At 43.8% G+C, this 22,694-nt stretch overlaps 2 protein-coding genes across 5 annotated transcripts in view; one reads left to right on the forward strand and one right to left on the reverse strand.

Moving 5' to 3' along the window:
* The first annotated feature begins 359 nt into the window (after positions 1-359).
* On the forward strand, positions 360-6,675 carry ORC6 (origin recognition complex subunit 6). Its single transcript, XM_061355644.1, has 7 exons — positions 360-456; positions 833-962; positions 1,739-1,902; positions 2,427-2,516; positions 4,190-4,302; positions 5,478-5,552; positions 5,954-6,675. The coding sequence occupies exons 1-7, from the start codon at positions 392-394 to the stop codon at positions 6,124-6,126; spliced, it is 810 nt and encodes a 269-aa protein (XP_061211628.1). The 5' UTR covers positions 360-391; the 3' UTR covers positions 6,127-6,675.
* Positions 6,676-8,642: 1,967 nt separating this feature from the next.
* Positions 8,643-22,694, reverse strand: part of MYLK3 (myosin light chain kinase 3) — a 36,963-nt gene continuing 22,911 nt past the window's right edge. For all 4 annotated transcript variants that reach the window (XM_061355642.1, XM_061355640.1, XM_061355639.1 and 1 more), the window contains exons 5-13: positions 22,244-22,349; positions 21,057-21,150; positions 20,675-20,784; positions 19,832-19,973; positions 18,771-18,841; positions 14,225-14,353; positions 13,044-13,196; positions 11,614-11,746; positions 8,643-9,835 (exon numbers count right to left, since the gene is read on the reverse strand). In XM_061355642.1, coding sequence (XP_061211626.1) covers positions 9,764-9,835; positions 11,614-11,746; positions 13,044-13,196; positions 14,225-14,353; positions 18,771-18,841; positions 19,832-19,973; positions 20,675-20,784; positions 21,057-21,150; positions 22,244-22,349 — 1,010 coding nt within the window. In that variant the 3' untranslated portion in view covers positions 8,643-9,763. The remainder of the gene's footprint in view (positions 9,836-11,613; positions 11,747-13,043; positions 13,197-14,224; positions 14,354-18,770; positions 18,842-19,831; positions 19,974-20,674; positions 20,785-21,056; positions 21,151-22,243; positions 22,350-22,694) is intronic.

Consider the following 22,694-nt stretch of genomic DNA (forward strand, 5'->3'; position numbering starts at 1 on the left):
CCCCCGGGTGCAGCCCGGCCCCGGGCGGACGGGCCTGCCCCTCAGCCACCGGCGGGCGCGGACTGGACCCCTCCCACTCGTACACACGGTAGCACACGGTAGCACCCGGACCGCACCCAGCGCCCCCACCGGCCCCGCCGCCCCTCACCATGATCGCGGCGCCGCCACAGACCACCCCCACCAGCAGCACCCGCAGAGCCTCGCAGCGTCATGTGACTGCGCCGCCCCACCCCGCCCTTCCCATTGGTTCGCTCCGAGGAAGCGGAGCGCTCCAGGGCGATTGGCGTAGCGGCCAATGATTGGCGGCAAGGCCGGCCAGTCCCCTGCCGGGCTTTGCTGTACGTCAGGGTTTTGCGCGCTGCAGCGGGCGAGTGGGAGTGGTGGCGGCCGTATGGAGCGGGGAGAGGTGCGGCGGCTGGGCGCGCGGCTGGGCCTCACGCAGCCCGGCGTCATCAGGTACCGCGGGTGGATGACAGGAGCGGGGCTTGCCGGGGCCTGGCAGCGCTGCGCCTCTGGGCTCCTTCCCGGGCGGTCCCGGCCCTGCGCAGCCGCAGCCACCTCGGGCGCCTTCGAGCTCCGATCGCTGTGAGAGAAGCCACAGGCTTGAGGGTGCGGCGGTCAATAGAGTCTCTGCCGCGGGCCCCGGGCTGCCAGTGATGAGGGAAGGGCGGCGTGAGCGTGGATCGCCGAGCCCTGCAGCAGCCCTTTCCCTTGAACACGCTCTGCAGCCGCGGTTCTGGGCTGGGCAAACCCGGGATCAGCCCCTGTCCTGTCGCTCTCACGGGCTTGTAGGTGGCTTGGCTGACGGGTTTGTACGCGGGGTGTTTTGCAGAAAAGCAGAAGAGTACCTGCGGCTATCCCAGGTGAAATGCACGGGATTGATGGCTCAGATGACAGCTACAAGTGGTGCTGTGATGTGCCTGGACCTAGCAGCTAGCTTCATGAAACAGCCAGTTGACAAAGTAAGCTGAAATGTGTGACTTGGCTGGCTGGTGTGTTCTCTATAAGTGCACTGAAATCACTGTTCTGTTTAGTGTGTGTTGGGAGCAGGAAATGGGTAGTAATGATAACTGACGTTACCCTAGACCCAGTAGTGTGCTGTTAGACAGTACTGGAGCTTTCACTACTCAGATTTTGAAACAGGGCAAATTGAGCCCCGTCACTTTGCAAGCTGAGCTTGCTTCCTATAATTTCAGAGGTTTTAGATTAATAGATCCATAGCAAGGGTGTTAAATTTAAGATCTGTCCCATTTACTGTGGAAGGGGAGCAGTGGCTGTAAGGAATCCCTCTCTCCAGTATTCACAGGTACTAGAGGTACCTGTAAACCACTATCTGCAGACCTGCAGGTAGATGGTAATGGTCTGGTACAAGTTGTTTGTGACTGTCCAGTCACAGACAGAGAATTTAATTGAAGCTGACCAATGAGGAGTAGCAGATCTTCGTTACCTTTGTTTTTAACCAAATAAAAGGATTGTTAAAGGGCCATGATATAATATATGGAAAAGATAAGCCTTACTTCCAGGGAAACAGTCTAAAAATACCACTGAATTAAGAGATGTCGCGTTCCTAGGTTGTTAATCTTCCTGTGTCCAGTCAAATTTACATCATTGCACAAATTTGTTTAGTGTAGCAGTTGAACTTTATGGCACTGTGTAGTTTCTCCCAAATCTATTTTGGTTGCCTGAATAAAATGTTGGCAGGAATTTTGCTAATTCTTGTGGTTTGTTTTCTTGAAAGAGCTGTTTCGTTAAACTCTCTGGCTTGAACAAGACTACCTACCAGAGCTCCATGAAGTCTTTGGAGTGTTTGCTAGAGGTGAACCCCAGACTGAGAATGCGAGACTTGGCTGTGCAGTTTTGTTGCACAGAGGCAGTGAACACTGCTTCAGAAATACTCCAGAGGTGAGTAAGCTCTCGTGAGCACATTGGTAACCACTAGTAAAATTCTTTGTTTGTTAGGTGTGTAAAGATCTTGATAGCTGGAAGGGCCAGGTATCTCCCACTGATGAGTGGTGAGGTGAGTTTGTAGTGCTGACAGTCCAGCCATTTATCTAGGCTGCTTTTTAGAATGCATGTTAGACTGTGAATCTGTGAATCTTAGTATTGTCTGAGTGAATCGCAATTCTTCAATTTGGAATAGTTTAAAAAATACAGGACTCTTAGACCCTGTATTTTTCCATACCATCACACTGTCTTCCATTTAACTTCTGGTCACATCACAGTTGAGAAGCAATGCTCAGTAGAAATAAATCTTCCCCTCTGGAGAAGCAAATGTCTCAAAATGCACATTACTGTAACTGTAAAAACAATAGGTTCTTACACATCAATACATACTTTAACAAAAGCAGTCACTGAAGCGCTCTGGTCAACAGCTTCATCTGAGGCAAGTGCATTATACAATTATCACTCATATTGTTGTTCTTTAGGTATGAATCCAGCCTCCCTGAAGCACAGAAAATGGACCTTGATTTCTCAAAACCACTCTTTGTAACGGCTGCACTATTCACTGCATGCAGGTCAGTAGCGCTTGAGGGATCTTTATGGGCTTAAATGCTTACTGAGATACCAAACAGAAATAGCACTTACAATGTAAGCAGCTGATTCCTTCAGTCTGTCTGAAGGGTCTTGCTTAGCCCACTCTCCTGGAAATGGAGACAGCTGTATCAAACCAGGCATTTCTTTACAGTGAAGTTTCCACCCTACACTGTATTTGCCTTCAGGAGAGAGCAGAAGTAATTGATGCTGTGATAATTCCATTAGCTTGTATCCATGACAGTGGCTGAAAAAACTTTTGTTAGTGTTTAGCATTTCACTCTCCTTCCTCTCAGTCTAACCAGCATAACATAATCACTTAGTAACATTTTTCAGATTTAGTGGTCTTGTGGTTTAAGCCCAGCCAGTAACTCAGCACCATGCAGCTGCTCACTCACTGCCGCTCTTCTTCCCTCCAGCTCCTGGCAGGATGGGGAGGAGAATGGTAAGAATGTAAAACCCACGGGTTGAGATAAGAACAGTCCAAAAACTCAAGTATAATACAAACTACTACTACTACCACTAATAATAATGATAAGGAAAACAACAAGGGGAGAGAATATGAAACTAAAAGGGGAAAAGGAAAATGAAAAGAAAACTTAAGTGCAATTGATGCACAGTGCAATTGCTCACCACTTGCCAGCCCAAGCAGTGATCTGGGCCTTCTGGGTGACTCCTCCCAGTTTCTCTACTGGGCATGACGTGCTGAGGAATGGAATACCGCTTTGGCTATTTTGGGTCAGGTGTCCTATCTCTGCTTTCTCTCAGCTTCCCGTGCCTCTCCTCACTGGCAGAGTATGAGAGACTGAAATGTCCTGGATCACAGTAAGCACTGCTGAGCAACAACTAAATAATTGGTGTGTTACCAACATTGTTCTCAGACTAAATCCCAAACACAACACTGCACCAGATAAGAAGGAGAAAAATACCTATTACAGCTGAACCTGGGAAAAGTGGGATTTTTTTTTTTTTTATTTTTTTTTTTTTACATTGCCAGGATAGATTTTGAGCTGGGCACAAAGCAAAATGTTGCACAGCTTTTGGTGAAATGCTGCTTTTGGTGCAAGGATAGCAGCTAGCTTACTGCTGAGCACCAAGAAGTAGCCACGCTGAGGAAGAAAAAGCCCTAAACCCCACAGTGTCACACCCTGAGGGTGCTCTAACCTTTGAGCAATGGATGCAATAGGTGTAGTAGGCCTGTATTGGCTTGGAAGACGTGTCAGGAGAACCTAACTCAGCCAACCCTTTTTAAGAGTTTTCTTGCATGCAGATGTCTTCCCTCTTCAGTATTACACCTTGTAAAAGTCTTGTGAAGCAATTCCTGACAAATGTTTGTGTGACATAGGGGTTCCAGTCAGCTTTTTGCAGTAGTAGGATTTTATTCAGGTTCCTTCAAAATCTGAAGAGTTGCTTTTCTTAATAGAATTTCCTTATGTAACCTCAACTAACCCTGACTCTTAGTTCCTGAGGTGTACTGATTGCATGGTGGAAGGGTCTTTTTTGTTTTAAGCAAATTTGGGACAGACAAGGATTAGATAGGACAAAAAAAAAAAAATCAGGCCCATCTTCATAATTCTCACAGGCAGTGTTGGTATCGTAAATGTCTCCTCACCTGAGTAACAGTTGCTGGAGTTACAAAGATAACTTTCTCTTGTAGGTATTTGAAGCTAAAAGTGGACAAAACTAAAATGTTGGCTATATCTGGGGTGAAAAAAGCAATATTTGACCGACTCTGCAATCAGCTGGAGAAGATGAACCAGCAGCTCAGCAGTAAGTTTTCAGCTTTATCCCTGTAATACAGCCCTTTCTCTAATTTCCACTGGTGGTTTCATTCTGATCACCCACCTGTCCCCTGCCAGCCATTCCAAAATTTCCCACAGTCCCAGTTACAGTTATTGTTTCTGGGGATGTCGCAACAGCTTAGCACGTGACAAGGCCAGAAATAAGTATTTTCCTCTCTTATCAAAATCTCAGTGCTCCTCGTGTCCTCTTCTGTTGCAGTTTATTTCTCTGCTTCTCCCATACTACCTGAACTTCTTAGATTCCTCCTTCTTGCTTGCTTTCCGCATCCTGTTAATTTGTGTGACATGTTAACATAAGCATCTTGCTGCCTCTCTTGCTTTGACTCACTTCTGCATTTTCCTTCCCCTGCTACAGGATGAACAAGCCTAAGCCTTGCTTTCCTGGTACTAATTCATCCATTACCTGTCACCGTCACTTCTCACCATTTGAACCTGCAGCTCTTTCCACTCCTTTTTGTGGAGGAGGAAGATTGAAATACGATACACATCTTCCCGTCCTTGAACCTGCTCCTTCCTACTTGCTTCCTTTTTCCTTTCCCAGGCTTTTATTCTTACTCTCCCACAGACAGTACGTCTTCTTCACCCTGTCTTCATGCTTCATATCATGAAGTCTTCTAGAATGCTGCCTGTACCCAAACAAAAAGCTGCTGCTCTCTCCCTAGGCATGGACATTTCCATAGTGCAGTGCCCTATAGAAACCCCAATCTACCACTGAAGCAGCTAATGACAGCTGGGAATTTGTGTGCCAGTTCAGGGAAGAATGTGCATCTGTATGTATGGACAGCTTCTGCATGTTGTGGGCATCTGAAAAACAAAGTGTGGAAATGGGATAGAAGGAGAAGAAATAACTAATAATCCTGCCTGAGCAATGAAGGGTAGCAGTGTGGGTTTGGGATATGAACATGATGGATCACTGTGATTACAAATGCAGTAGAAATACTAGTTAAAGCAGCCAATCAGTCTGTGCAACCCTTGAAGTGTGTTGGCATCTCTGCATGTACAGCTTGAGCATCCATCTGGACCAGGGAATGCTCTGAATGGGAGACAGTACTTTTGGAGGGTGGCCCTGCTGTTAAAGAATTCCATCTAGAGCACCATCCTTGGGGCCCCAAACACCAAGCAGCTTTGTTATTTTTTTTTTAGAAGAAGACGTTCCAGTGGTTGCAGAGAAACCTGAAAGCTTTCAGACCAATCGGAAGCACTGCGAGAAAGAAGATGGTAAGTTGTGTTCAGCTATGAACTAAAACTCACCTCACCAGTGCAGTTCTGAGCTATATTGCTGCTTAGTATTTTAGTTGTGCAATATGCCATAATACTCAGTTCACGACAGCTTACTGCATTCTGCAGACCACTAGCTCATGAAAGGACAAAGAGAAGCAGCAGAAGGACAGTGGTGTTTATGCTGAGTAGTCCTAGTAGAATTCAGGACAACTATTCCATTCAAACACAAAGGTGAAGAGGTGAAGAAGTTCTGGCAGCTGAGGAGCAGCAAACCATCCACAACACAGTGACAGACCCTGTGCTTGTGTGTGTCTGTACATTTGCTCACTGCCATGGTTATTCCTAGCAACATACATATTGTCTGTAGTAGCCTGTCATTGACTGTCTCCTTCTCATAGGATCTGAAGATGATGAGGAGATGCCATGTAAACAGCCGAAGACTGAAACAAAGCAAGACTATGAAGAATGGAAAAAGAAAATCCTGGAAAATGCTGCTAAGGCACAAGAGGCAAGTAGGAGTGTGTCTGTAGCGCCACTTAGAAATGTATCTTCTCCTTGCTCAGAATTTTAACTCTCCCTCTGCTCTAACAAGAGACCTTGTAGCATATGAGTGATGGCTGTCTGGTAGCCAGCTTACTTATTAGATAATTTTAAAGAATGTTATTTTTAGTAAATGACACAACAGTTGAGGCAATCTTACAAGGGACATGTCTGACTACTCGCCAGGCTCCTACCTGAGCAGCTATGGCATTGTGTGGTAGGACAGCCTCATTCTTTCACTGCAAAAAGCAGGTAACATTTTAATGCTGTAAGTTCTAAGTTATATGCACCTGGGCCCCTGCCTGGAAGTAGTGGAAAAAAAAAGAGGGAGGGGACTAAGTGCCTTGTTAGTAGAGAAATTAAGACTGATGAATTTTTATTATATTTTGTACTGTTGAAGAAACATTGTTTTGTCACTGAATTTGATTTATTTTTCATGACCAATACGGAACTGAAGTCTCTTGTGGTTGTAAGGGGTCCCAGATATTCCAAGAAACAATAAAAACAGTAGAAAGAAAAGGTTCTTGGCACTTGTCATGTATAAACCTCTTAGAATGCAAAATGAAACACAAACAGGTGATGTCTTCACTTCAAAGCAGCAGATGTCCAGGGGACAAGTATCTTGTCTGGGCAGTACAGGTTTTCGCATCTAGCAGTCATAAACTTAAGAGAACAGGCAAGTGCCCTGCGCTGTAGTCCTTAGAGGCAACTTCTGTGGTCTTACACATTCATCCCAGCTACTCAAAATACAGTTTTGAAGGAAAAGCATTACTTTTAGCAGTACAGTTACACCAGCAGGGCTGGCATAACTGTAATGAAACGAATCAGTCTTCAGCCCATTTCTCTTGCTCTGTTGTTCAAAACAATCCAGAAAACCAAAGTATGCGTAAGAAAAAAGATAAATTACCTCAATCTTTTAGACTGGATACAAGGAGGAAATTCTTTCCTGTTAGGGTGGTGAGGCACTGGAATAGGTTGTCCAGGGAGGCTGTGAATGCTCCATCCCTGGCAGTGTTCAAGGCCAGGTTGGACAAGGCCTTGGGTGATATGGTTTAGAGCGAGGTGTCCCTGCCCATGGCAGGGGCATTGGAACTTGATGATCTTAAGGTCCTTTCCAACCCTAACTATTCTATGATTCTGTGTGTGAGCATTTAGATTTGAAACGCTGCCCAACCTGAGCTTCTTAGCAGTATTTTAATGGCTTGCCAAAGGCCTCGCTGCTGTGCATCCTCCTGCTTACCTGGGTGGCACCACAGCAGGATTGCAGTAGCTGATGCCATTAACTGCTTTAGATATAGTGTATGGGCTAGCTTTTTTGTCACAGTTACTGTTCCAGTGACTCACAGGTCACCTGTTGTTTGTCCTTTTAGCTTTTTGTAGACCCCAAACCAAAATGCATAGGATGTGGTGAAACGTCCTATAAGGCTGCAGAGGTGGGTTCCCCTGTACTGCAGAACCATGGGATGGCTGCCAAATCTAACGGGATTTCTATTAGAAACAAAATAGTAATCCTGCTGGCCAGATGCTCTTTTGTTTTGTAGAAAATGAAGAAGAAATACATACAAGACTGCAAAGCGTAGAAAATGGAGAAGAAATACATACAAGATGCAAAGAGCATCTGTGTGTTACTCTCTTAGAAAGGCAGGAAGAAGCACACAGTAATTGGAAAATTAAAATGTCCCATTCTCCTTTCACTTTTCCTAATACATGAAAAAGGAGATCACTTGAAGCCAACTTTAACTAGCAAGAGCTAATTTCATTCCAGAGAAGAATTATGAAATGTAACAATAACTGTTACTGGAATGGACTCCAAACTAATGCTTGATGTGCAGAGAAAATATTGGATAATTAACCCACACTGAGTAAAAGCTGTAGCAAAATGTCTGGTGTTGAAAGGCTGATGTAATATGTGGCAGAGGGTCCTCAGGATGGGAGAAAACCCAGCATACTACCAGTAGCATTCCGCCATTAAGATCTTTTCAGAGATGTTTTGGGCTTTTCTTGGTGGGAGAGATTAAACCAAAACTGAGGAATAGGCTTGTTCCACCTTAATGACATTTATGAGTATTAATTCAGAAATATACAAACCAATTAATACAATCACATTTAGCATGCAGAACCACTGTGGGAGGAAAACATGGACAAAAGTGGGCCTTCACAGAAGGTGATACACTGTCAAGATTATTACACTTGATTTTAATAATGATCTGTCTCAATTCTGGAAATGCTGAAGTCCAGCATTCAGGACTTTGCAAAGTGAGAAGCACTAGAGCAGAAAAAATAACTAGAGTAGGGTAAGTCAGTTTTAAAACCTCTTCATTAGCAACCAGTACTTTTGCTAATTCAAGGGGCATGCAAGTCCGTAAAATTAAAGGGAACTTTACAGCGGTTTGATGCCTTTGCTGGAAAGCTGGTTTTAGTGCTATAGTTTCTTATTTTGATAGGGAGTCCATCCAGCTCACACAGTGTTTTGCAGAATCTAGAACAGGAATAAGGGAAACCAGAGGCTTAATAAATAATGTTATACTTTTAGCTGAGAGACTCTTTATGCATCAGGAAAAAGTTTAAAATACAAAAGTAGTTAGTATTGTGAAGAAAACATTTAATGTTGAGGCGCAAAGTGGGAGGGGAAACGGCTTCAACCTCCTAACTGGGCTGAAGGCAGATTCCAGCAGCACACCATGTCCCTGGCACTAAATAGCAATAAAACCTGTTTTACACATCAAACTGTATCAACCTCTCAGACTTCATTAAAATTGTCTGAAAGGAAAATAAAATCCCCAAACTAAAACTTACAGAACTAATGGCTGCAGTTGAAGCCACTTACAAGTTTAAACACATGTAAAGGATATCTGGAGTCTCTTCTTTTCTGGACAACATGAGATCTTTTTGCATAGATGCAGGGGTCATTAGGTGATTTTGATCTGTGGAAGTTTCACCCATCTCCTTCCAAAAGTTCAATCCATTCAGCTCAACTGAACCCACCATAAGGAACAGCCAACTGACTTAAGTTGCTTTAACCCAGGATTCCTCCTATTTCCTAACTATGGAGTTACAGGATACAATTGTTTCTTTTTAAAGAGAGTAGAATAAAAAAAGCCAACAAACCCAAACCATTCAACTCTGTGTAGCTGCACTGAATCATCATCATGTTTTGGGGAAAAAATAACATTTTTGAAAAAAATTACAGAAGAAAAGGATAGTTGGTGTCTTCTGTTCTACGTAACAAACACCAGAGGAAAAATTGTGCCACTGTTGTGGCAGTGCTCTTCAGTCATGAAGAAAGTCATCAGAGATCCCATGTTCACTGTGAGAAACAGAAGACTGACAAGATGTTGTATGGGATGAACATCCCAACAACATTCTGCAGAATCAAAGCCTTCAGCAAGAAGTCAGCCCCAGTAACAGCCATGTTTTTCCATTACTACGTACAACAACGAAAAACTTGTAAAAACAAAACAAGGTAACTTCTGCTTTTAGAAATAATTCTAGTACTTCTTCCTCGAGGCACTTCTGGAAGCTCTGCAGTACACACACAATATTTGAGGACAGACAGAAACCTTTTATTAGAAAACAAAGGTGTAGAAATTACTGAAGATTCTGAGTTCTTCCATGATGTCACATCATGTCTTCCATGGCTCTGAGAGTAGCAGATGCTTCACACAAGCTTATGCAAGCTTGACAGACATAGTTTGAAATCTCTTCAGCCTGTTAGCAGCAGCCACTACATAAAAATGTTTCTGTGAACAGAACACAACAGTACAAACGTAAGTACAGCTGAGGTAAAGGACCTTTTCTGTAGCTGACAGATTTTTCTCCCTGATAAATGGATTTACCACTAGTGATACACACCTTGTGTGGATTGCAGTGCAGAACAGCTTTGTACTGGGAGATGACCACTGCAGAACAAGATTGATGGCAGCTTCTGCACCATTATTACAAATTGCATAGTGATATGTCTTTATGTATTTTTTAAAATACAAGTGCAGAAGTCTGCAACCAAATGGCTGGGCTGCAGGAATGGAAAATGTGTAACCCTCTGGTTTAGCTACTTGGCAAGGAACTGCAGCTTTCCAGTGACAAAAGAAAAGGAAATGGCCCTCACTGAGTTTTCCTCAGGCTTCTTTGTACCAAGAAAGATCACTTGTATTCACCTTTCAGGATCCATTACTTACAGTCCAACAGAGACTCCAGTAAAAATTCTTATCTATCAGTTCCTCATAACATTTAGTTCTGAAGGAGCATGAGGTGATCAGACAGGTCCTGAGAGTTCTCTGAATGGGTTTAAGCCTAACTTTTTCTCTCTTCCACACTTCTGCTAGCTGCAACAAGAGACAAAACTGCCTTATGTTGTGTCCCTACTCCATAGTGACAACAGAACAATGGAACTGTTGTCAATGGAAAAAAAAGTCTCCAATATCAAGTGAAGAACATTTAAAGCTAAGTAGTATCTGAAGTCTCTGAACTTGTAAAGAAAAAAAGGTGTAAAACTTTTAAACACCGATCAGAAGGAGCAAAAATTGAAACCAAACTTGCTAAAACTAGAATCAGTATAATTGTGCAGGAGAAAAATCCTTAGTTTACCAGTAAAAATACACTTTCCAAACTCATATTTACAAGAATCCTAGAATAGTTAGGGTTGGAAAGGACCTTAAGATCATCAAGTTCCAAACCCCCTGCCATAGGCAGGGACACCTCATACTAAACCTTATCACCCAAGGCCTCGTCCAACCTGGCCTTGAACACCGCCAGGGATGAAGCATTCACAACCTCCCTGGGCAACCCATTCCAGTGCCTCACCACCCTAACAGGAAAGAATTTCTTCCTTATATTCAATCTAAACTTCCCCTGTTTCAGTTTGAACCCGTTACCCCTTGTCCTATCACTGCAGTCCCTAATGAAGAGTCCCTCCCCAGCATCCCTATATGCCCCCTTCAGATACTGGAAGGCTGCTGTGAGGTCTCCACGCAGCCTTCTCTTCTCCAGGCTGAACAGCCCCAACTTTCTCAGCCGATCTTCATACGGGAGGTGCTCCAGTCCCCTGATCATCCTCATGGCCCTCCTCTGGACTTGTTCCAACAGATCCATGTCCTTTTTATGTTGAGGACACCAGAACTGCACACAATGCTCCAGGTGAGGTCTCACGAGAGCAGAATAGAGGGGCAGGATCACCTCCTTCAACCTGCTGGTCACACTCCTTTTGATGCAGCCCAGGATGCAGTTGGCTTTCTGGGCTGCAAGCGCGCACTGAAGCTGGCTCATGTTCATTTTCTCATTGACCAGCACCCCCAAGTCCTCTACAGGGCTGTTCTGAATCTCTCCCCTGCCCAGCGTGTTTCTGTGCCTGGGATTGCTCTGACCCAGGTGTAGGACCTTGCACTTGGCATGGTTAAACTTCAAGAAAGAAGCCTGTGGACAGCAGCGAGCCACTATACAAAAAACAAAGCAGGGAATGGCTCTGCCTGTGTTGAGCTGATTTTCCCTCTGGAAGTAGATTTGCCAGAGTTTGTCTATTTACCTTCCATTTTCTGTGAGCCATGTAACTCTGCAGCAACAACTGGGACTTCAGGCGAAGCTTGAACTTCCTGGCTTTAGCAGGTAGGTTGTTTAACCATTCGTGTTTCAGACACTGCGTTGCACTCATCCGGCAGCTGCGGAAGAGGAAATCTGCCATGTAAACCCAGCTGCCCTAGCTGCCATTCTGTGCCCTGTGCTCCTCAGCATTACTGATAAAGAAACTGCCTTAAATGCACCAACACTAGTGAGTGGCAATTCCTGCACCCTCTAGTTCAAGGTGTGAGCAGTGTGAAAAGCCTGCAGTGGTTTGATTGAGCTGTGGTTATATGCTGCATTTTGCCTTTTTATGGTTTGGGTGTGTTTTTCTCATGTCTGAAAAAATCCCTTTGTGTTCTCTTGCTGGCAATACGGAATCATAGAGTTTGGGTTGAAGGGACCTTAAGATCATTTAGTTCCAACCCCCTGCCATGGGTAGGGATATCTCCATATCACTCAAGACTCTGTTCAGCCTGGCCTTGAACACTGCCAGGAATGGCACATTTACCACTTTTCTGGACAACCTGTGCCAGTGCCTCACCACCCTCACAGGGAAGAACTTCTTCCTTATATCCAAACTGAATTCCCTTATGATGTTCTTTTTATGCTTTTCATATCACTTACTGTTCATATGTGGTTAGTACTAGAACTGATTTGTCTAATTTAGATAATGATATGGAAGTTGTTAGTATTCTAAGCACTCCTTTGAATTCCCCTTGGACATCTAATTCGTTTTACTGTATGTCTCATTTCCTGGCTTAATTAGTATTATATCACTATCAGCAAGAGAAAAATCTCTCTACTCACTCACCCAGCCCCATTGCCACAGTCTGACATCAATGTCATCCTCACTCTCCCCTGTTGTTTCACATTGTGCAATCACTTTTTATTTCAGTGGAGCCAAGACTGGGAAGCCAAATGCAGTTAAGTCCCAAATGCTCCTTAATGTCCACCAAATGCATGTAGAGTGCTTTAGAAGAGAACAATGGGCATTTTTGCAGCTGCAGCTTCCATTTATCCTCCATGACATTCCAGAGACATTTTTGCAATTTGTGTCAGGCTTGTGAGAATCCAAGGCAACAACAGAAACAGCTTTTGCTCAGAGAAGGAATACTAAAGACATATTTCTACACAGAAAAGTCCCCCCAGATTTCCTCTGATCTGCCTATATTGAGGCTATTATGAAAAGCAACTTTCTTCAGTCAAGGTACATAGACATTTTCCTTTTAAATAGGGGCTTTTGAATCACTGAGGAACTGCTCACCAAGCACAGATATAGCATTAAAAGTGTCAGGTAGTGAATTCTCATTGCTGCATGCAATCAACACAGTTAGGTAGGAGAAATTTAATGATGTCATTAGGTGCTACTGTCCTCACAATTGGACAAAGAAGTACCTTTTCTCCTTCACGAGTAGTCTGGAAATAAAGTCTTTAGCTTCCTCCGATAGCTGTTCAAATGCTTCTGCATCAAAATCCCAGCTGCAATTGAGTACATAATTCATTGTCTCTGCATCAGTTTCTCCCAGGAATGGGGACAGGCCACTAAGCCTTAAAAAAAGAAAGAAGGGGAGGGAAATCAGTAGTTGTTAAATGCAAGATGTGTTTTTCCTTCTGTGAATCCTCTGCTTTACAACTATTGTTAGCTTATGGAGAGGAAAAGACTCTCAGCTATGGAGTGTTCCACACAATCCCTACCAAGATAAGCCAACAGTGTGGAACAACACAGCATTGTAAATGTTAGTGTTACTCTCTAGCAGTTCACTCAGCTATGTCAGAGAGCATTACTAATAGGGAGAGCCCAAAGGAAATTAATTCACTCAGGTTCTAGGTAGGTACATCAGTGCCTTTCCAGCTGGGACAGCTAGGGGGATTCAAGAGCTTTCCTGAATCAAGGCCGATATCCTTATCTGGCTTGAGTTAAACGCAATTCTGACCTATAGTGTACTTGTTTCAATTAGCCTCTAACCCCAAATTTATTGCTTCAGTCGTTTATTACTTCACGCAGTTGGGCTTTGGATCACACAAAAATTTAAACCAGAAATGTATCCAGTTTACAGAAAGCATCTGTGAAAGATTCTGGGATTCAAAGTCAGCTCGTCAGAAGGCAGACAATTTGGACAGACAAGCTGTCCATGGTGACCACCCAGATATACCAAAGAAAAGTTTTAACCCTATTTGTGACATGACGTTTTTTAGACCCACAGCGTTAACACCCAACACTAATTCCTCTGTACAGACGCACACCAACTCCAAGCTACTAAAATGATCAGATTGCAAATCTGAAAATAATCCATGTCCTCAAGAACACCATCAAAAATGAAAACTCTGACATGCTTGTGGCAACTTTTCTAAGTAAAAAGAGACCTGATCCATTTTACCATACTGAGTAAGGTGGTGAGAAGAGCATGTACACATTTATCAAAAGGATTATTTGTTGTTTAGAGACTTAGTATGCCCAGCAACGTGCCTTTGCATTAAGGGCTGGGTTTTTAACAGAAAGAGTTAGGAGAAGTCACAGGCAGATGGGCTCAGGGGCAGCCACATTCTTCCTCGACACAGCCCCCAGGGTTACTCACAACATGTATGTGATGACACCAACACTCCACATGTCTGTTGGGAAGGAAACGAAGTCATAGTTCACCACTTCAGGAGCCAAGAACTCTGGAGTTCCGAAATTAACCTTCAGTTTCTCACGAGGCTTGTACCTTTACCAGAGAGAGAAATCAGTGTTGAGAGCAGGCTGGGAAACATCTCATCTGTAAAAAATCAAGGCATGGCTTTTGGCCATGCAAGTACAGCAGAGCAATCATAGCAGACTCCACAGGCAATCAGGACAGCATAACAGTCTTTAAAGAATAAGCTGACTTCAGGTGAATACACCATCAGGTACACCCTTGGCCAGAGCAAAGCTAGAAGGAAGACCAAAGTAAGTAAAATCTGCAAAGGCCTGCCCACTTACTGCTGGCAGATTCACTCTCTACCAGGCTCCACAGGACTCTTTCCAGCAGATATTAATCCAACACAAACCAAATAAAGCAGCTCCCATTGCAACAAGTTTGGAAAGCATTTGCTTTAGTGGGATGTATCCAGCTACAGCTCAGGCTAGAGGTCTGTGTAACAGATGTGAGCACAAGATAACCACTGAGGTGGGACTCTGAAGAGGATTACTTTGGGCTTGGTAACAAGTTTAACAGTGATACAATACAGGGACAAAATGACTCTGTTCTATTGCTTAAAAGGGAAAGACTACAAAACTGAACCAGTGTTGACTGTGGCTGATGGTACCTGGAGTTACATCTGTGTACACACAGAACAAACCATGAAGGCATTGCTTTTACATCTCTTTTACCTGGATGGCCTGGTTTTCAAAACTGCTTTAGTAGAAGTTTGCATGTCTACTTCCCAGTTAAAAAAACAAACCCACAAAACCAAACAAACCCAAAACAAACCAAAAACCACCCTCAATGTGTCCATTTATTTCTAGAAAATATTTCTGAAGAAGTCCTTGGCCAGATACATGCACACAAATTGGTACATATATTGTGTTGGGGGAGGGGGGGCATCATTCCATCCCAGCACTCCCAGTCAGTTGCCAGCACCTATAATAAATGCTCGGAGCAATGTAGAGATATTCCGGCTGCTCCAGCCAATGAGCCAGCTTCATTTGGAGCTCAGCTCAGATGCCTCTATACAAATGCCTGTACCATGGGGAACAAACAAGAGGAATTAAGAGATGTGTGCACATCTATGGGGGTGTGATATAACAGACATCACAGAAACATGGTGGGATGGCTCCTATGACTGGAGTGTTGCAATGGAAGGGTTCAGGCTCTTTAGAAAAGCCAGGACTGGCAGGCGTGGAGGGGGAGTTGCCCTTTATGTTAGAGATAGACTGGAGAGTATGGAACTCTGTCTGGGGACAGGGGAGCAGATAACAGAGAGCTTATGGGTCAGGGTTAAAGGGGAAACAGCAATGGGAGACATTCCTGTGAGGATATGTTATAGGCTGCCTGATCAAGAGGAATCTGCGGATGAAGCACTCTATAGGCAGATAGGAAAAGCCTCACACTTGCAGACCCTTGTTCTCATGGGGGACTTCAACCACCCTGACATCTGTTGGAATGATGGTATGGCCCGGCACAAGCAATCCAGGAGGTTCCACGATTGTGTGGAAGACAACTTCCTTCTGCAAGTAATAGAGGAGCCGACAAGGAGAGGTGCCATGCTTGACCTTGTGCTCACCAACAGGGAAGGGCTCATTGGAAATGTGATGCTCCAGGGCAGCCTCAGATGCAGCGATCACGAGATGGTCGAATTTGAGATCCTCAGGACAGTGAGAAGAGCGTGCAGCAAGCTCACTGCCCTGGACTTCAAGAGATCAGACTTTGGCCTCTTCAGGAACCTGCTCAGTAAGGTTCCATGGGATATAGCCATAGAGGGCAGGGGTGGCCAAGACGGTTGGTTGCTATTCAAGGATCACCTGCTACAAGCTCAGGAGTGTTGCATCCCAACGAGAAGGAAGTGCAGCAGGAGGGCCAGGAGACCTCCTTGGATGGATAAGGAGCTGCTGAGGAAACTTAGAGGGAAAAAAGAGCTTTATAAAAGGTGGAAGCTAGGACAGGCAGCCTGGGAAGAGTACAGGGATGTTGTCCGGGAAGCTAGGGACCAGGTTAGGAAACCAAAGCCCAGTTAGAATGAAACTTGGCTAGGGATGTGAAAGATAACAGGAAGGGATTCTATACGTACATTGCAAATGAAAGAAAGACTAGGGAGAACGTAGGCCCCCTCAGGAAGCTCTTGGGAGAACTGGCTACACAGAATTTAGAGAAGGCTGAGGTTCTGAGTGACTTCTTTGCCTCGGTCTTCACTGGCAAAGGCTCTGACCGCACCACCCAAGTCTTGGAAGGCAGACGCAGGCACTGTGAGAATGAAGACCTTAGGCTCACTGTAGGAGAGGATCTGGTTCAAGACCATCTTAAAAACCTGAATGTGCACAAGTCCATGGGTCCTGATGAAATCCATCTGCGGGTCCTGAAGGAGCTGGCAAATGAAGTTGCTAAGCCACTGGCCATCACATTTGAAAAATCATGGCGCTCAGGTGAAGCTCCCAATGACTGGAAACAGGGAAATATAACCCCCATTTTCAAGAAGGGGAAAAGGGATGACCCGGGCAATTACAGACCAGTCAGTCTCACCTCTGTGCCTGGCAAAATCTTGGAGAAGATTCTCCTGGAAGGCATGCTAAGGCACATGAAAAACAACAAGGTGCCTGGTGACAGCCAGCATGGCTTCACTAAGGGGAAATCCTGCCTGACCAATTTGGTGGCCTTCTATGATGGGGCTACAGAACTGATGGACAGGGGTAGAGCAGTTGATGTCATCTGCCTGGACTTGTGCAAAGCATTTGACGCTGTCCTGCATTACATCCTTGTCTCTGAATTTGAGAGACGTCAGTTTGATAGGTGGACCACTTGGTGAATAAAGAACTGGCTGGATGGCCACACGCAAAGGTTGTGGTCAATGGCTCAATGTCCAGCTGGAGACCAGTAACGCGTGGTGTCCCTTAGGGTTCTGTGTTGGGACCAGTCTTGTTTAAAATCTTTGTGGCTGACATGGACAGTGGGATTGAGTGGGCCCTCAGCAAGTTGGCCGATGACACCAAGCTGTGTGGTTAGGTTGATCCACTGGATGGAAGGAATGCCATCCAGAGGGACCTTGAACTGCTTGTGAGCTGGGCTGATGCCAACCTCATGAAGTTTAACCATGCCAAGTGCAAGGTCCTACACTTGGATTGGAGCAATCCGAGGCACAGCTACAGGTTGGGCAGGGAAGAGATTCAGAGCAGCCCTGTGGAGAAGGACTTGGGGGTGTTGGTCGATGAGAAAATGAACATGAGCCAGCTTCAGTGTGTGCTTGCAGCCCAGAAAGCCAACTGCATCCTGGGCTGCATCAAAAGGAGTGTGACCAGCAGGTCGAAGGAGGCGATCCTGCCCCTTTACTCTGCTCTTGTTGAGACCTAACCTGGAGTATCATGTGCAGTTCTCGTGAGACCTCACTTGGAGTATTGCATACAGTTCTGGTGTCCTCAACATAAAAAGGACATGGATCTGTTGGAACAAGTCCAGAGGAGGGCCACGAGAATGGTCAGGGGACTGGAGCACCTCCCATATGAAGATCGGCTGAGAAAGTTGGGGCTGTTCAGCCTGGAGAAGAGAAGGCTGCGTGGAGACCTCAGAGCAGGCTTCCAGTATCTGAAGGGGGCCTATAGGGATGCTGGGGAGGGACTCCTCATTAGGGACTGTAGTGACAGGACAAAGGATAACAGGTTAAAACTTAAACAGGAAGTTCAGATCAGATATAAGGAAGAAATTCTTTACTGTAAAGGTGGTGAGGCACTGGAATGTGTTGCTGAGGGAAGCTGTGAAAGCTCCATCCCTCGTGATGTTCAAGGCCAGGCTGGACAGAGCTTTGGGTGAGATGGTTTAGTGTGAGGTGTCCCTGCCTATGGCAGGGGGGTTGGAACTTGATGATCTTAAGGTCCTTTCTTTTTTATGACCTTAACTTTTTTAAGATTCCATGATATATGCATGAATGTACCAGATCTGGGCTTAAGAAAAGCCTCAAAGGGTTTAGAAAAGAAATTAAGAAATGCTGTTGTTCTTACTGTTATACTAAGAGGAGTCATTCCTTTTTATTTTGTGGGAACTGTCTCACGCTTTGACAGCTTTCTTTTAATTAACACAGTCAGTTTTGCAGAAAATCTCCACAAGTAGAATTTGCACAGTAAAACCCAGCAGTCAAGAAGTCAAAGAGCCTGTCTGGAGTCCCTGGAGTAGAAGCTTTACATGGGGAATCATTTAGAGATAATTAGAACAGCAGTATAGCTTTATCCAACAAAAATGTTATGTGAAAATGTAATTAGATAATTAATGCACACAGCAGAAAACTCACACCCACAGCAACATACTGCTTAGTTCATTCACACAGCAGAATTACATTAGAGCCACCAAAATGCGTAAAGCCCCCCTAAGAGCTATCAAAGTCCCACCAGAGATTTGTGGGGTTGTTTTGGTTTTGTTGTTTTGGGTTTTTTTAAATAAATGCATAACTGAACTCTCTTACCTCCTTGCTAATCCAAAGTCAATAATTTTAATCTGGTTTCCTGTGTGATTTACACATAATATATTTTCAGGCTACAAAAAGAGAAGAGGGTATTTTGAGTTAAAAAATGTCTAATTGTTTGAGAGATCTAGCAAAACAGTATAAACATGTCAAATTGTAATGGTACTTTTTAGTATAATACTTTTCTTTCTATTCCTATCATGGGAGAGAAGGATTTGACTGGCATACAGAGTTACTGACAGGTTTGGGTTTCAGCCTCCTATAAAGAAGTTTAACTTCTATTCCTGTACAACAATATTCCATAGATGACAAAGATTTTTAAAATGGAAAGGCCCTTCTGTGTAAAATGGTAGAGTCAGTCAGACTGTTGAGGCTTACCCACTGGATTTATTCCCTAGGTGTAAGAGTAACTCCATAAAAAGCTTCATGAAACATGTCAAATGCATCCTTTGGTTTGTCCATGAAGGCAAAAACTTTTTTTTTTTTCCAATGAGAATGATTTTCAAGGTGGGACTGGGGGACAACAGTGTCCAAACTTACTGCAACTGCAGCGCTGTGTACAGGCCAACCAGATTTAATATCATTGTGCAAGGCACTATATAAACAAGCAGGAAAATTAGTTCGTGTTTCTGTTTAAAAAGGCCAGTTATTAAGGGGCCATTAAGAAAACACTAGGAAGATGGTATTTTAACACAGCTACAAGGGGCTAGGGAGAACTGAAGGGAAGAATGAAGGTATTTCTAGCCAAAAAGGGTTTGAGGTTTTTGTTTTTTTCATTAATGACAAAAGGGCATTGTTTAATTTCACACAGAATTAAAGGCTTCTGATTTGAGAGAGGCAAAAGCACAGAATCCAGTTCCTTTCACTATTCTCAGCAAGCTACTAAATAGACATTAAAAAAAAAGCAATGAATTTCTAAAGCTCCATTCATTATGGCTGTTGAATTAAGTAAGTCTACTCCTTTACGACATAGTCCACAGATTGGGAGATTACTCTTGTAATTAGAGACTGTGGTTCCAAGTCATAGCATAGTTAAAGAGCAGAGAGTATGAACTACTGACCTTTAGATCCAAATGGAGAATATAATGCTGGTGCAGGTAATGGACTCCTTCACAAATCTGCTTGGTAAATAGGATTGCATCCAACTCAGTCAGATTGTAGTTTTCATCTGTGATCCGGTCAAATAATTCACCACCATCAAGACTAAAATTTTGCCATAGGAAATTGTTAAAACCCTGAAATTCCTCATTAGCTCAATTAATTTCCAAGCTGGGAACTTAGGTGCCCTAATTTAGCAAGGGTCCTAACAGCACATCCAGTATAAAGTGTATCAGTAGTCTCAATGACTTAAGCAAATTATTTCTGAGTGTGAAATAAGTATCAATATAAATTAAAATTGAAAAGTTGTTGCTAATATCTGGGGGGGCATATGTGTCAAACCCAAACCCAGATAACCTGGTGATCTGATGAGGACTTGAAGAACCTATAGGAAGTTCCAAAGTATCTATTATTTGATCATCTTAGTAGTCCAGAAAAAATAAGTCTTCAATCTATAAAATTCACTAAATGAAACTCAGAATTAAGCTTAACTTAAAAGAAAAGTGAACCAGAGTGGAGCTCTGTTCATCTTGTCATTTGGGTCATACTTTTGAGGATAGATGCCTTTCTTATAAATTGTTGTAATCTTGTCATCATCTTGCAGTCTTGCCAAACAATTTTTAACCTGAAGAAGTTACTTTACAAACACGTATTATTTTTTTCTTTTCCTTCTGAAAGCGAATTCAACTTTCTGGCTACGATACTACTCAAGTCTTCCTCACACCTCATCATCATCATTCTCTATTTCCTCTAGTGACCTGAAAAAACCCAAACATATAACAATTCCTGAGATAATTTAAACTTACTATTCCATGATCAAGGTGATACTATTTTTGGCTTCAAAAGCATCATAAAGCTGGATCAGATTCACATGATTTATTTGATTCATGACATTAATTTCATTTTTTACTTCCTCCTGAAAAAAACAGAAAATTAACAAAAAATGAGCAAAATACATCCCTTAAATTTGTAGACCCAACCAGGAGACACAGGTCTCCTGTGGACAGATGTTTTAATCACAAACACAGGAGATGAGAGTTATATAAAGGCCAAGCTTCTACTTATTAAGACAGATTTTACAGTATTCGATACTACCCAATGCTGATTGAGGGAAGTGGTGTTAAGGTGCCTGCAACGAGGCAGGTTTAGAGTGTGCTCACTTGAGTTCACAGCAGCTCAGTTAGTTACCTTCTCTCTTGCTCCTTTCACTTTTATGATTTTGGCTGCCAGATTCAGCCCAGTTGATATCTCTGTGCACTTGTGAACTTGTCCAAACCGCCCACTGTGGGTACAAAGGAGATGGGAACACAGCTTAACACAGCTCCTCAGAAACCACGCATGCAACTAGTCCTATCGTCCGTTAAAAATAGCACAGTACAAAGTGAACGGCATCAGGTGGCCAGCAGCATGAATCTCCTTTTTCTCTCAGCTTATGAAGGATTAGTTTTATCTTTCCAGCCAGTTGTTCAGTGCTTACATTAAAATATTATGCCCCTTCCGTATTCCCACGTTTCACTGTGGTATGATGACCTGATGATATTCTTTTTTTGCTCTGTAACTGTACCCACTTCCTGTCCTTCAGTGATGCATTTGTGGGTATATTAACAAGGGTATTTCTATCCTCGTCTCCTGACTTTTCATATGATTTTAAGACAAGTAACCGCAGCCACTCCACAGACTTCACCTCTTACGCACTGTAAATTCTCCCCCATGTCACCCAGGCATGTCAATGGCCCTTGGGATGATTTCTAAATGTTATCTTCTCTGCTATGGCATCATATTGTTTATATTATTAAGCTCTATTTGTACTTGGATCAACCCGTAAACTAAACTTGGTAAGTAAGTAAGGTAAGTAAGGACACAAGAACACAAAGGCTGAAGCAGCTGCAAACTTTTTGGTGAAAATTAAACATAAGGTCAAAATAATAACAGCTCCCTTAGTTTCCTTTAACGTGAAGTTCAGCAGGGTAAAACAATTTTGGAATCTGTCTGATTTCAGATGCTCTGAGTGTGTTTGCCTGAAGGGCACAGGTTTTCTTCCTGACACCAGCTATGGCCAGGATCATTGTGACAAATGCAAAACCAGTCATCCCAGGGATCTGAAACAGAACCTGGAGCAAAAACCAGTCGCCTGTGGGTCACCCCACACATACTGCCCACAGACTGTAAAAGGTTGATACAAGGAACCCAGCAACTGCGATGGCCTAAAAGGTATCAGGGATGAACCTGCTTGCTCTGGCTGCAGTGACCCTATCAAACCTCACTCACAAACCTTGGGGCTGTCTGAAGAAGAACGGTCTAGCTCTCCAGCTCATTGCATTTCTCCATGCCTTAGCTACCAACAGCAGTGCAGCATTAGGGACAGGGATACTTACCCTCCCAGTACTTCATGCCGACACACCGAGTAGCATGTTGTCACCTCTGTTTGCTTGACACTCACCATGCGGTGTTCAAAAGGAGCTGGAGGAGAAGGACTGTCATCTAAAGAGGAGACAAGCTGGTCACTGAGATGTGCACAGATACACTGAGATGTATCTGCGCGTATCACTGCACTCGATTCCATCTTCATCACACCAGTGACTTCTACCACAGGGCACACACATCGCCCTGCTGTGTTTGCTAAAAGTAATAAGAATTCTCAACTGCTTCCTGTGCTCCCAGTATCCACAGCTCTACCAAACTATATCCTCACTGTTTCTGAGGGGATGAGCCCTGTTTGTCAGCCTGGCATCGCTGATGCAGCCCTCGGTGCTTCTGTGTGGCTCTAAGAGAGCAACTCCAGTACTGACACAAACACAGAGAAGCCAGCCTGCCACTGCTGCCAAT

Source organism: Neopsephotus bourkii, unplaced genomic scaffold (assembly GCF_033783945.1).
Source record: "Neopsephotus bourkii isolate Nb327-2 ecotype Australia unplaced genomic scaffold, CSIRO-AGI_Nbou_v1 NB_818, whole genome shotgun sequence".
NCBI lineage: Eukaryota > Metazoa > Chordata > Aves > Psittaciformes > Psittacidae > Neopsephotus > Neopsephotus bourkii.

Excerpts from the sequence above, each read along its gene's own strand:
- ORC6 (XM_061355644.1), top strand. The coding sequence starts at position 392 with ATGGAGCGGGGAGAGGTGCGGCGGCTGGGCGCGCGGCTGGGCCTCACG. Across the intron at positions 4,303-5,477 it reads GATGAACCAGCAGCTCAGCA|AAGAAGACGTTCCAGTGGTT; the intron begins GTAAGTTTTCAG and ends TTTTTTTTTTAG. Across the intron at positions 5,553-5,953 it reads GCACTGCGAGAAAGAAGATG|GATCTGAAGATGATGAGGAG; the intron begins GTAAGTTGTGTT and ends TCCTTCTCATAG.